Source organism: Argentina silus (genome assembly GCF_951799395.1).
Source record: "Argentina silus genome assembly, chromosome: 7".
Classification (NCBI taxonomy): Eukaryota; Metazoa; Chordata; class Actinopteri; order Argentiniformes; family Argentinidae; genus Argentina; species Argentina silus.
In genome coordinates this window covers 24,328,015-24,342,323 of record NC_139661.1, presented here as the reverse complement: position 1 = coordinate 24,342,323, position 14,309 = coordinate 24,328,015, and the positions used below count along the sequence as shown (strand labels likewise).

Below are 14,309 nucleotides of genomic sequence, written 5' to 3'. Positions count from 1 at the left end.
GGGACCTAAGATGACCCTGTCTCTCATTTTACTGCCTCGTCTCTCCCATCATTGGGAACCTCTTACTCAGTAAAACTCAAACTGCAATTTTGTCGTTGAGCTCAGGTCAAAATTGTTCAAAGGACAACATGCAGTTACCTGACAGTCCAAGGTGATGACGTCATCACATCCCATAATACAATAAAAGTCTAATGTTTTCACCCAGTATTCTATGTAGAATCTAAAGGTTGTGATTCCTATTCACCTCCCCTGTTGTGGCCTATCTTTACACAGCTTAAGAAATAGCAAGTCAGAACTTAACAAAGGCTTTCAGTGTTGCAATGTCAGAAGGACTCCGCCCCCTACATACGCCTCTACACACATGCCATTTTATTAAGAACGGTCCATCATTAATCACACATACAGGCCAGGAGGAACCAGTGCCTGCAGCTACAGTGCTTCATTGATGTCATGCAAACTGGGAGCGCCAGCCAAACGTTACATAATCTGGCTGTTAGAACGCCACACTCCTGCCAAGGTATTCAGATGGGGGCATTATGATGTCATTCCGTTTCAGGATGCAGGCCACCACAGCCAACCGTGCAGTCTTGACCTAGGCACTTTAGTGATATTTAGCTGTTAAAAGTATTTAAATATGTATCATACAATCAGAGCACCGTCTTCTCAGTGTCACAGATTATTCTCACAGAGTATTCATTACCCTATCTCCCTTTGTGACTCCATGTTCAGTGTCAATAGAAATGAAATATTATGGCAAGGCACTGATTATGAAACCACATGCCTCTTCTCTGCAGTGTAACTGTGTGTGCCTGTAACCAGAGGATCAAATGAGATGATGTAGCTCTAATTTGTCTAAAAAGCCACCACTAATAGTTTGGACTTACAGTATGACATGAAATTCAAAAGCCACATGTTTTTGCCTTATAAAAATGAGTGGAACCCATAATTGCATGAAAAAAACGTTTATTTCCATAATAAACACATACAGTACATTATTTAACAAACGTAAAAAAGTGCAATATGCATTCAAACTACAGCAAATGTACAGTACAAAACGTTACTGCATAATTAAATATAAAAAAATAAAATGGTAACAAAAACAGTGGAGCCACCTATCGCTGTGATCTTCGTCACAAATTTGACTTAATGCTTCTGAGAAGCTTCAGAAATCCATTGGTGATATGAGCTCATCCTGATATGACCACTTCATATCTCTTTCTTTTCTCCCAAAGGTGCAACAGAGAACACAGACTGACACTAATGTTTGACATTATCATGATTCTCATAGTGTCCTAAACAGCTTCAACGGTGTCTAACTAGTTAATACACCCACAACTTTGGTCTTCTCCCACAATTCAAAGAGCACGGATAAGTTTGGAATCAAACATCCCACCTTGGCGACCCTGATGGACGTGGATGTGATGATCTACAGAAGAGATGACTCTTCTCTCTCTTTACATGGAACAATGTTCAGAAAGGCTAAAACAGGAACACTCGGCTTCACCTTCCTGTTTTATCCGTTTATCTACCATTAGACAAAACAAATATAACAATAAAAAAAATACGGACCACTACTGAAAAGGAGCGCCATCCCATGATTGACCTTTACCCTTTCATTCAAATACTCTGCAAAGCTGGCAGTGCCACACCACCACCACCACACAGCTCCACGCCTCTGGTCTCATGGGTAAGGCACTAATGTGTCCATGAATGAAATGGAGGTGGTCTTATGGTTCACATACCGACTCATTCAGCACTATGACCCTCTGCACTGTGAGCAGCAGCATCAGACACACAGTGGCGCAGACCAGGAGGGGGTAGAAACACACCACAGAGGTTGGCATTCATTTTGACAGGCTCCAATTAGATTGGCACGCACATTTGACAAAGTGTGGGTATACCAGCCAGCACACATCATACAGCAGCCTGGCTGTCTGGTGACGCGACCCTTGACCCTGGGAAGCACCTTCATCACTCTGTTCACTACATCTTCTACAGCAAGCATGAAGCACAACTGAAGCCTCACCTTGTAATGGAAGCAGTAAGGATGTCAACTCAGGAGCTCTCTCTTCATGTATTGGTGACTGTTTGGGCCAAATGACAGCTGATGGCACATTTTAAACAAAAGTAAAACTTGTAGCATCTCTGACACATCATTTCAATCAAATAGCATATATACAAAAAATAAAAAAAATCTCTCGCTCTCTCACACACACACACACACACACACACACACACACACACTAAAACAAAAGGACACTGCTTGCAGTAACAGTGTGTGTCCACGCAAGAAGTGGAGTGAATTGGAAGAACAACGTCTGTGCTCTCCATCACCGGACACACACACACACACACACACACACACACACAGTAATATACAGCAGTATCTTCTGTCACGTCATCTACTGTACAAACACATTTACATACAGGAAATACTTCATGTGCTCGTATACATGTGGAAGAAATGCATGTGCAATATGAACCTATTCATGTGTTTAAAGTCAATGTTCACTTCTCTCAAATAGTTCACAGTAACCATGGAACCACTCATGCACACGCACAACAAAACATTGGCTAAAAAAGGCGATTCTTTACATTAACAGGCTGTGGAATTAACCAGCTGACTAGCAACATCATTTAGAACATATGGGATGGAAGAGGTACGACAGAACAGCTGGAATGGTGTGACCCCTCAGGGAGTCACACAGGGAAGATTAGACGGGAACGCTCTCTGTGACCAAAAGGAGACACTGTATGATCCCAACCCCAATGCATATGCTCACAAATTTGATTCTGCAGAGTAACTCAGTTCAAAGAAAGTCTTAGATGCAATAAAGGGGCATGACAGGGGCAGTGTGGATCAAAAAGAGTCCTGTGAATAGAGCAGAGTCCTGTGAACCCTTCTCTCAGCTTAAACAACCAGCCAAGTGCAGTCTAAATAAGGTTAGCCAGCAGTTACCCACAGAGTCAAAGCAAAATCACGAGAAAGGGCTTTAACCCTGCTGTCTGTAAACACAGCTACATCTACAGTACAGTCTAATGGCTAAGTCGGTGTTAGGAGAGGGGGCAGAACTGGACAAGAGCATCCTACCCTTGTACATCAGCTGGCCAGGATAGGAGACCAGCAGGAGGGTTGGTAATGGGATTGGCTCTCACTGACACATTTGGCTGTACCGTCTGTTGTACCCGTTGTACTGTTGTCAATCTCAGTGGAGTTTTGGCTGTGTCCATGCATGGGCTCTGATGTTTGAATTAACCCCCATTTGAGTTCAGACTATGAACCAAAATACTATGGACAACCCTGTACGCAACATACAGTATGAACCTTAAACCTGATAGTATTTCTACACTAACTAAATAAAATGCACCACAGCACTGCAGTGTCCCAGAGGTAGAATGGTCCCATAGAACATGGACTGATATCCGGAAGTGCTGACACAGGGAGAGGTTGAAAGCTTTGATATACATAGAAGCATGGAAGCAGCACTAATGGATTATGCATTGTGACAATAAGGCTCATCCAAAATGTTCCTTAGGTTGCAGAACCGGCTCAGAAGCAGGGGATTGCTGGACTCTATGCAATGTAGATAACTGATAGTCAGTAACACTGACGTGAGGTCAGAAAGGAAGAATGTTATCGTGCGTGCAATATCACATAAATCTGACCTAAAACACGGTACATGGTACATGTAACATGGTACAGCCATTTTTCTCCAAGCATTTTTGCAGTCTGCAAACTAATGGTGCTGTGTGTGATGACAAGTTTTCCAAAGGGTCAATGCGTAAAAAGATGTCCAACACCCACAGGAGTGAATGATGGTCTGTGTACTGTAGGTCTCTACGGTCAAACAACAAGTTCATTAATGCAAAACAATCAGAATGATTATTGCTTACTGTACAGGTTTAAGGCTACCAAACTATAGCTGTCCCACTTATGATCGTTTCTGGAACCCAAACATTTCAAGATCTTGCAGACTTTCCTCTACAGACAAATAGAATATGTAACAGGATTTTCCACCTGTTGTGTCACACAAGAGAGAAAGATCCTCTCAGGGAGCGATGTTGTACACTTCCAGACAAGGCAGTCTACGTGCTGCATCATTGCTTGGTCAGATGGGTGAATGGTGGTAAACTACACCAACAACCCTCTTCCCCCTCTCTGTTTTCAGCATGTGGTGGAAATGTCCACCTACACAGCATTTCTCCCGACCAATATACTGTAGCAGAACGAATGTCATTGGAGAATAAAGACAGCACTAAAAACATCACAATTCCTACCAGAAAAAAATGGGAAAGTAAACTGAATTGTCATGTCTTTCAGATAAAAACAGTCCTGTTATTTTCATTATTTTAATTCAGATATAGAGGTGCTCTTGAGAGGCTGAGAATATGATGGTGATGAATGCGGTGACTGTTCCGTTGATCTCTGGACAGCTAGACCGGGTAGAGGAACAGGAATGAATACAGTTTCTGCTGGAGACCAGTTCTTCTGTATGAGGTTAATCTTTTCACACACATTCATAGAGCTCCATGCAAGAACAGCCTTTAACCAAGATACCGTCTGTAGGTAATATTTGGGTTTTTCCTTAAATATGACATGGATTTATATTAAATATATATTCATATTATACAAATGTCTATTTATATATGTATAACTCTATATACATATTTGTTTTTTAAGACTCTCCCCTCTCCACAATCTGTCTGACCCTCTCCGTCTCCGTCTCCGAGTGAGAGATGGAGGGATGGTTGGAGGAGGGCACCTCCATTCTTCCTGTCAGCTCCTGGGCCCTGGCAGAGCTGTCTCTGGGGTGGCCTGGTCACTGCGGGCTCTGGCCTGGGCACTGGCAGAGGTGGTGTGGCGCTCCCACTCTAGGCCTGGGTCTGGCTCTGGTGAGAGGGAGAGGAGCAGGAGGGTGCCTGCATCTGAGGAGCATACAGAGCATAGGTCCTCAGACGAGAAGTTGAGGCTGCCCAGCTTGGCCAGTGAGTTGGAGCGCTTGAGACGCGAGGGTACAGTGAGGCCGGCCAGCCTCATGCGTGCCTCGATCTCCTGGGCTCTCTGGCGCACCAGGCCGGGTTTCCCTCTCACACTGCGCAGGCTGTCACTGCTGGAGCTGCGCGTCAATGTGGAGCCGTGAGGGGAGGAGATGGGCGTCAGCCCGCCAGACCCTACGGCACCCAGCAGGGCCTCGTTAGTCAGTGGCACCACCAGAGGCTCCAGGCGGACTGGGCATGGAGTGGGGGATTTGGGGAAGTCTCCTGGGAAGGCTGAAAACTCCACATCCTCCTCTCCACGACTGGGGCCCTCTCTGGCCACTAGGGGGGGGTCCAGGGGCTCCAGGGGATGGAGCCCCTCCTGGGACAGGCCTGACAGCCGCTCCAGCCTCTCTGCCCTGCGGCGGACCAGCCCAGACCTCTGCAGCTGCACCAGGGCCTCCTGCTGCTGCTGGGACAGGTAGCAGGCCACTGCTGGTCTCTCCTCCTCTAGACCCACCTTCAGCAGCTCAGGGGCAGGGTCGGGCTCAGAGGCCTCGAAACACTTCACCTCCTCAGTCTCAGCCCCAACCCCCGGTACATCACCCCTGTCCTCAGACTCAACAGGGCAGGGTGAGTCTTGTGGCTGCCCCTCCAAGTGCTGGCGATGGTGGGCTTCAGGTAGAGCTGTAGAGGGCGGGGCAGGGCAGTTGGCACAGTCACACAGAGGGCCACAGGGGCGCAGCAGCGTGGGGGAACAGGGGCTGTCAGAGGAGGTGGAGGAGAGAGGGAGCGTGGCACTGGGGACCTCCACTGGGACATTGGGTACCCTGGAGGGGGTCGTGGGGCTAAGGCAGAGCTCCGTGTCCAGGACCATTGAATCCACTCTCCGGCTAGGCTTGCCATCAAAATGAGAGAGGACAGAAGGCTTGACTGGGTGGAGAGGCTTTGAAGGAGTAGCATCCTAAACAGAGGGGAAAACAAGACGTCACGGGGCAAGAACAAGGAGAGAACAAGGAGAGAACAAGGAGATACTCACTAAGCATGGGTCCTCCTAAGCTCCATGAGCTTTAACTGACAAGGTCTCTACTTTAGTAGTTCAGTCATCCTTTTTCCATCTCAATCTCATTACATCTTAATCTGTAGGTCCTATTGGCAGCCAAATTACAGAAAGAACTAGAATGTGGAACCAGTATACTTACACTGAAGTGCAGGGTGTTCCGGTGGTTGTTATTGTTGGAGTTGTCATTGCTGAGGCGGTTCAGGGTGGCCAGGTCCAGCCCATTGCCCTCCTTCTCCCCGTCCTCTTCAACGTCCTGAACCATCTCCTCCTCTGCTTCACCATCACCTCCTCTTCCTTCAGTGTGCATCAGTGCCTCCATCTCTGCCTCCTCTTTCTGCGCCTCCTCCTCATCCTCCTCCTCCACAGTGCTGAACTCCAGTCTCAGACGCAGCTCCTCCAGGGGCTCTGGTCCCCGTGAGCAGGTCTGGGCAGCAGTGCCCTCCCCGGGAGACACAAAGTGGGGCAGTGGCAGGCCCTCACGCCCCTCGAAGGCCTCGTCATCCAGCAGGGCGTCCCGCTCCACGTCCTCTATCTCTATGAAGACCCGCTCCATGTCCAGGAGGGGAGGGGCACGCACTGGCGTAGACGGGTCGCTGTCTAGGGCAGAGTCAGACAGCCGGCGGAAGTAGTAGTTGTTGTAGGCAGGGTCTACCTCCAGTCTCCTGCAGGGGGAGAGGCGTGCTGCACCCTTGTCCTCCAGCGCCCCCTCACAGCAGGGGGAAACCCCCGGCTCAGGGGTCAGGTGACCCGCCTCCCCCCCCTCACAGCACTCGCCCGTGGCCTGCTGTCCTTCAGCGAGCTCACAGTACGGGTCGGGACGCCACAGCTTATTATGACGCTGCTTACTGGAAATGTAAAAAAATCGAGGTTAAGAGGAGCATTGGAGACACACATCCAACAGAAGTTAATGTGTAGGTTCTAACAGTAATATACCTGGCGTCAAGGATGCCCTCGTACTCTGCCAGCTGTCTCATGAAGCCTGCGTTGGGCCGTGTGATGCCCCTCTTCTGTTTGACAAAGTTGAAGGCCTTCTCCAGCGACCAGCCGTACTCCTTCATGGCGTAGGCAATGACCGTGGAGGCAGAGCGGCTCACACCCATCTTACAGTGGACCAGACACTTGGAGTGGTTCTTCCTGTAGGCGTTGATACATGAATGCATAGCGGTGAGGAACAATCCGACTCTCACACAGACCACCGTTCTCTCTGACGGAGGTGAGGACATAATGACAGTCTCCGGGTTGCTAGTGGTAACTTCAGCTCCTAAATGTACCCCTAGTCTACAAAAACTTGGTCACAGACCGCCTTGTGTCACCAGTAATAACACCCTTGTCAAGTTTTTTGTGAGTTCTGGGAGCGTACATTTACCCTCAGTGACAGCAGGAGGTCACATTTACCCTCAGTGACAGCAGGAGGTCACATTTACCCTCAGTGACAGCAGGAGGTTACATTTACCCTCAGTGACAGCAGGAGGTTACATTTACCCTCAGTGACAGCAGGAGGTTACATTTACTACCAAAGTGTTAACTGCTTGTCATCACTCCCTCCATCTCTGCTTCCTCATCTCTTTCCTGTTTCAAGGCCAATATGACTTACTTTGCTTTCATGATGAAGTTGTAGGTCTCGTTCCAATGGGCCAGCAGGTCGGTAGCCTCCTCATCGTAGACCCGTATGTTGTGATAGGAGAATGTGCCTGGGAAGAAGTTGTCAATCTCCCTGGTGACGTTAAGGATGTAGCCCACTCTGGTGAACACAGCAGAGTTGTTAGTGTCCGGCCCTCCTCCAATATCCCATCCCACTCTGACTCATTCATTAGAGGAGATGGCCGTTTCATAAATTAATTTGCCTCATTTAGTTTCTCATGACAACTTTTGTTCCTCAGTTCCAGAGTTTGACAGTGCTAGAGACTTGAATGCCTAAAGGAAAGAAACTAAAGAAATCAAAAAGGCTCCACTGACCCTGTGTCCTGAAGCTCTTCCAGATTGGATGCGTTCCATTCAGATCCCTGCAACAAAAGTGGAATAATGTCAAAATGACCACAGAAAAACTAAAACAATTCCTCCACATACTGTATGGCTGTCCAAATATTCATCTTCTAGGACACTTTTTTTGCTAGCAGTACCAACAAAACAGCAAGCCCTCCATTGGTGCAAACAATACCATAAACCTCTTTGTGTTATAGTCTTGCTCGGGAGGCACCTGGCTGCTCTAGTTCAAAGTAACTAACCAGGTAGAGGTGGTCAAATATCAGGCTGGCCTTGTCCATCTGACCCATGATCAGCAGCATCTCGTTGTCGATGAACTCTTTGTACTCGTTCAGGTTGCGGTTCATATGCTGCTCCAGCTCGTTACGGATCTGAGGGGACAATCAGTCCTTAGGGTTAGGGTCCTTACATCTCTAACTCAGTCCTTAGGGTTAGGGTCCTTACATCTCTAACTCAGTCCTTAGGGTTAGGGTCCTTACATCTCTAACTCAGTCCTTACATCTCAAGGGTTAGGGTCCTTACATCTCAAGGGTTAGGGTCCTTACATCTCAAGGGTTAGGGTCCTTACATCTCTAACTCAGTCCTTACATCTCAAGGGTTAGGGTTAGGGTTAGGGTCCTTACATCTCTAACTCAGTCCTTACATCTCAAGGGTTAGGGTTAGGGTTAGGGTTAGGGTCCTTACATCTCTAACCCAGTCCTTACATCTCAAGCATTTAGATTCTGATTGTGTACAATATGTATTTAGCTTCTCTTTCCGCTATGCTCACCTCTTTGGAGGTGACATTCTCCAGATCCTGGAACATCATGATGTTTCTGAGTTTGGCTTTGATAAGGCACTCTGTCCGCTCTCTCTCTGTGGGCCTGCCAAAGACAAAGACTTGATCATCATCCTGTCCTTTGGGTCAATATAGAACAGCACATCTCCAGACATCACACTGATTAAGGATGAATTGTACAGTATTACTGTGACATCATAACATATTCTGTGGGAGTGAAATATGTACTTCTGCCGACTCACTTGTCCACAAACATGGCCGGGGAGTCGGGCCTGGTGGTCTCCAGGTCCTGCATGGCGTTCCACTCATTGATGCAGCTCTGCTCCGAGGCGATGCAGCTCTCGTAGTAGCCCGTCCAGGTGAGGGCCATGCCCCCGGGGAAGTAGTTGTGCCTGCGAGACACCTCAGACACCTTATGCAAGATCTGCAGAGCTGACCTAAACAGGGTTTAGAGAGAGGCACTGGTCAGTGTGAACTAGAATCAACTTATCATCAATCTATCATTCAATCTTTTTTAAAGCTGAATTTTGTGTACTATTAGGCTCTTAAGGGTAGTAAGTCAATTGACGTAGCAATCAGGTCAAATACCATGTAACTGAATATGTGCACCTGCATCTCCACACCAGTAGATGGCAGAGTAAATCAGTATTGCAAGTATGAATTGATTAAACCGTATGTTCAGCTCCAGTTGTTATGTTGACCACCTAGGTTTCTATGTACTCACCACATTGCTTGTACAGACACAGGTTTGAATACATGATTCCGGCCTGCAGTGTTCACACTGAAACCCCTGAGGGAGACAGAAATCAGGTGATTACTCTCTCTTAGTATAATCTGATTCATATCACTAACCACAGAGACATGAATAACCACACCAAAACATCAATGACTGCCAAAAATAAAGAACTGACATGACAAACATCTAGAGGTAGACGGACAAATAAACTATTTCAGCAGGAATTGACTTTAGGGTCAGTCAAATGGCTGGTCATAACTTGTCATATGATTTATAACATATAACTTATAACAGCATTTGTGTTGTTGGAGTGCTGCTTCTCTCCTGGATAGCCAGCAGGGGGCGGTCTGACAAGGGGGACTCACCCGTCTCCATCCAGATGGATCTTGGTGTCACTCCACAGAGGCAGCACCATGCCGATGGAACAGCTCTTACTGTGGAGGAAACAAAAAGCAGAGTTACCCAGCAGATCTGAACACACAGCATCTGGATCCTTCTCCAAAGGGACTCCAACAGGGGCCAAACTCTGAGTCTCCCATTTGTAAGTAAAAGGTGTTGGACCATCTGGCATAAAGGACACACTAATAATAATTATCTATACTCACTAATAAGTGAAGAGACACACAGTCAGGGGCTGGCCTGTGCATACCTGTCCTTGTTGGTGAAGTCCATCCCCAGCAGGATGTTCTCCTCTGTGTCCTGCCTTCCACTAGTGTACACCACCACCATGTACCGCACTCGGTCCGACCACGCGCTCTCCAACCGCACCGCCTGTGTTCAGGACAAACCAGAATCATCAACTTCTCCAAGCGCACCCCTGCAGGCACATGCAATGCAAACAGGCACACCAGTACACACCAATTGACGTCAGAAGCATAACACCACAAAAAGGTGATCGCACACTGTCCAAACATACACACTGCAATTCCTATCTTCTCATGCCATTTCTCCCAGTCAAAACAAAATACATGGGAGGTATCATTCCACTTGAGTGTGAGAACATAGTGGTAGGTAATATAAAGTAAAAAAACTCTCCATTTCACAGACACCATGGAAACACTTGGTAATGCTCTCCTGTGTGTGTTCAAACATGTTCTCATGAGCTCATAATTACAGTGAGCGAACGAGAGTCTTAAGTACACAATAAAAAGCATTCAGGCAGGTTGCCTATGACATGGTGCCAGGTGGTTAGTCACTGGTCAGGGCAGTGAGGTGTGTGTGTGTGTGTGTGTGTGTGTGTGTGTATTGTCTCCTACCAGTTTGATTCTGTCCTCTGAGCGAAGAATGTTTATCATCACCTGCAGGTGCTGAGGTAAGTCACCTGTTACGAGAGAAGAACGTAAAATAAACAAAGAGATGCATAGCAACACCTGGTTGGACAGTGTCATCAGAGAACTGTTGTTTTATGCGCTTATAATTACATCTTAGTCATACAAAAGAAATGTTGACATGAAACTAAACTAAAGTGAAGAAGACAGATACTGTGGGCAGTGTTGAGTGAGGATCTGAATGACAACTTAATGTAATCCACTGTACTTGAAGGCACTAAGGGATGGTGTCAGGTAAGGATAAAGGGTTGGCCTACTTCAGAGCCGGGTAATGAAGAAACAGTGCTCCCTAGTGTTGAGTTTGAGAGGATTGGATGTGTTACGGGAAATTTGTGAAAAACCTAACCCTAAATGTATACATATACCAGTTAATCTATACATTTCCAACTCAGTGGTTGACGCCATGGACCAATGGAAGTCAAGACAGTCAAAACTCACGCAGGATACGCTGTGTCACAAAATGCGCACTCATCATTGACATGTCAATCAAATGCATCACATAGATTCTGATGGTCTGTATGTAAACCTGTGTGTCTCATTCAGCAGCTTTCATTCATTAGCAAGTTAGCTATCAATGATCCAACCGGGATATGTACGCATTAACCGCCGAGTTGAGAAACGTAGAGATTTGATTTATTTAACCGTTATTTTTTTATCAGGGTTAGGGTTAGGGTTAGAGTCCTATTGAGACCAAGGTCTCTTTGACCAGGGAGCCCTGCATACACACAGTTTACAACCATACATCATCCAAAATTACAACTTTATAAAACACAATCAAGAAAAACAAACACCTTTTCCAACAAAGAGGTCCTGAATCAAAATGTTAAATTGCCCGAGTGGCAGCAGAACAACCAACTTTTTGTAAATTGTTCGAGCTTTGAGGTTTACCAAAACTAAAAACTAAAAGTGGATTTACCCAATTCAGTGGAGATCCGATGAACCTCAGGAGTTAACCAACTCTGAGAACGAGTAGTAGGGCTTTATACACAAAAGGGAAGTAATGAAGAGATATATGGGACTTTAACCTCAGCCCAACAAACGCTCTGCTGGACAGCGAATGCTCTGCTGGACAGCGAATGCTCTGCTGGACAGCGAATGCTCTGCTGGACAGTGAATGCTCTGCTGGACAGCGAATGCAGACTGTAGCTCAGAAAGACACGTCAATTGTGGGGGCAATAGCATATAGAACAGTGTCATCGACATATAGATGCAGGTTACAATTATTTACAGATAATCCAATATTGTTAAAGTAAATAGTAAAAATATGCAGACCAAGAATCAATCCTTGTGGGACACCCTTTTGTGGGACCTGATTTAACACCGTCAGTTAAGACGCTATGTGTTCTGTCCATTTTCAAACCGTCTACATGAAGCCTGATCCAGGCCTATTTCAGACAACCTCTGAATGAGCAGGTAATGGTCGACGGTATCAAATGCCTTAGAGAGGTCTATAAATAAGGCAGCACAATGTTTTCTCTGATCTAGACAATTTAACACATCTACGAGTCTGCAACCAGGGGGGCCGAAAGCTGCAATAGGCCTGGATCAAGCAGATCAGCCCCAATTGATTTTTTACATCAATTTTATGCAGGGCATCTAGTACATCACAAGTAGAAAATTGTTGAAATTAAAACAAAGATTCGCTAGTAGTTGACTGATCTCCCATCAAGCCAACTGGGGGCTGGAGATGGGAGCGTAGTCGACCATCTGACCGGGGTCAGCCACACCATTTCTCTCAAATAAAAAGCCTGCCGAGATAAAATGCTAATTAATCATTACTTATCTACATTTTCTCTGTAATGAGGCCAGAGTCTGATAAAACTTCTTTAGGTAGGGAGGAAGAGGAATTTCCACGCTTCAGGGCGTTAATTGTTTTCCAAAAATGTGTAGGATCACCAGCAGAAACCAAGATCGCACTTAGGAAGTAGCTTGATTTAGCTTTCTTAATTGATGAGGTGCATCTACTTCTCAGTTGTCTGAAAACCTGCCAATCAGCTGCTGAGTCTGTTTTTCTAGCTTTGGCCCAGGCTTGGTTTCTCAACAAAAGGAGATCTGAAAGTTCTGTGGAAAACCAAGGACTAGTTCTATTCTTAATTCTAAGGCGTTTAAAAGAGGGCATGTTTGTCTGCCAGAGATATAAATATAGATGAGAAATGTTCTAGAGCCAAATCGGGGTCAGGTATGCAGCTTATAAGGGAAAGATTAGATCAATGAAGATCAAAAATCCTGCCTGTTAAAAATGTATTAAAATGTATTTTTGTAAGGAAGTGTGGAGCACATTTTTTTATTCTGTCATCTCCAATACTCTAATATTGGACAGTGATTGCTGATGTCATTAGAAAAAACTCCACTGGATATATATTTATAAGGCCTATTTGTTAGGATGATGTCTAGCAGGGTGAACTTTAACTTATAGATTAACTGTGATCGTTGTAAGCCATCGCATGTGTGTTTATCTGAGGTTTGAGACATTCAGTCTAGGTTAACATCACCCATTATTAATACTTCAGAATGTACATAGGGGGATAGAAGTGCAGCGAAGTTATCAGTGGCACTATGATGAGCACATGGTGGGCAATAAACTCCCATCACAGACAGCTTAGTTATTTCCAAAACACACACTTAGGACTAAACATTCATATTGATTTGGGACAGTGGACGACAGCAGAACAGATGCAGTAAAACAGTTTTTGACAAATAGCCTCCTCCTCCTCTTCCTTCCCTGTCTGTCCTAAATATGGTATAGCCATTTAAGGATACATCATTGTCACGCACTGACAAATTTAGCCATATATCAGAGATCATACAAATGTCTGGGTTTGCCTGCTGAGCCCATGTGTTGATGAAAGCCATTTTATTTATTAGTTTTTTGGCATTTAAAATGTAGTAGTCCAAGCCCATTAGTCCAAACCCAAATCGTCTGGTGTTTCTAGGGTGGGTAACTCCACTCCAATTTGCTAGCCTGTACTGAAACAGGTTTTATTGGCAGTCTATGAGGGATATGGATTAGAGTTACCTTAACATGGCTAGGACTAGCATCCCTTCACCACTTCAGCACCTTCTCCATATTGTCAGATAGGATCTCTGCTCCTCTTCTGTTTGGGTGCATTCTGTCACACTTAAAAAAAGCTGGTCTCTCACAAAACAGGTCAAAATTGTCCACAAACTGAATATTCTCTGTGTTACAGAATGCTTTAAGCCACCAATGTAGCTGCCGTAGCCTGCTGAACCTCATGTCACCTGTGTGAAGCGGTGGACCAGAGATCACCGGCTGTACTCCTGATTTCTTAAGGGCCGTGGAGACCTGTATAAAGTCTGTTTTTAAACATTTCCAGTAAAAGATACATCCATTGTTGCTTTGCCACTGAGCAAAGTGTTGGATCAACAATGTTTTGCATTGGGCCAAGAACTGTTTCCTGTTCGTTATCTACAAATTCATCACCC

General features: G+C 45.7%; 1 protein-coding gene across 1 annotated transcript in view; it reads right to left on the bottom strand.

The window, feature by feature from the left end:
- Positions 1–1,040: 1,040 nt before the first annotated feature.
- ssh1a (slingshot protein phosphatase 1a) overlaps positions 1,041–14,309 on the bottom strand; it is a 29,262-nt gene continuing 15,993 nt past the window's right edge. The window contains exons 4-15 of the mRNA XM_083673912.1: positions 10,794–10,858; positions 10,187–10,308; positions 9,903–9,971; positions 9,526–9,591; positions 9,044–9,238; positions 8,793–8,886; positions 8,266–8,394; positions 7,997–8,043; positions 7,635–7,781; positions 6,974–7,174; positions 6,180–6,885; positions 1,041–5,941 (exon numbers count right to left, since the gene is read on the bottom strand). Of these exons, the coding sequence (XP_083530038.1) occupies positions 4,778–5,941; positions 6,180–6,885; positions 6,974–7,174; positions 7,635–7,781; positions 7,997–8,043; positions 8,266–8,394; positions 8,793–8,886; positions 9,044–9,238; positions 9,526–9,591; positions 9,903–9,971; positions 10,187–10,308; positions 10,794–10,858 (3,005 nt within the window). The 3' untranslated portion in view covers positions 1,041–4,777. The remainder of the gene's footprint in view (positions 5,942–6,179; positions 6,886–6,973; positions 7,175–7,634; positions 7,782–7,996; positions 8,044–8,265; positions 8,395–8,792; positions 8,887–9,043; positions 9,239–9,525; positions 9,592–9,902; positions 9,972–10,186; positions 10,309–10,793; positions 10,859–14,309) is intronic.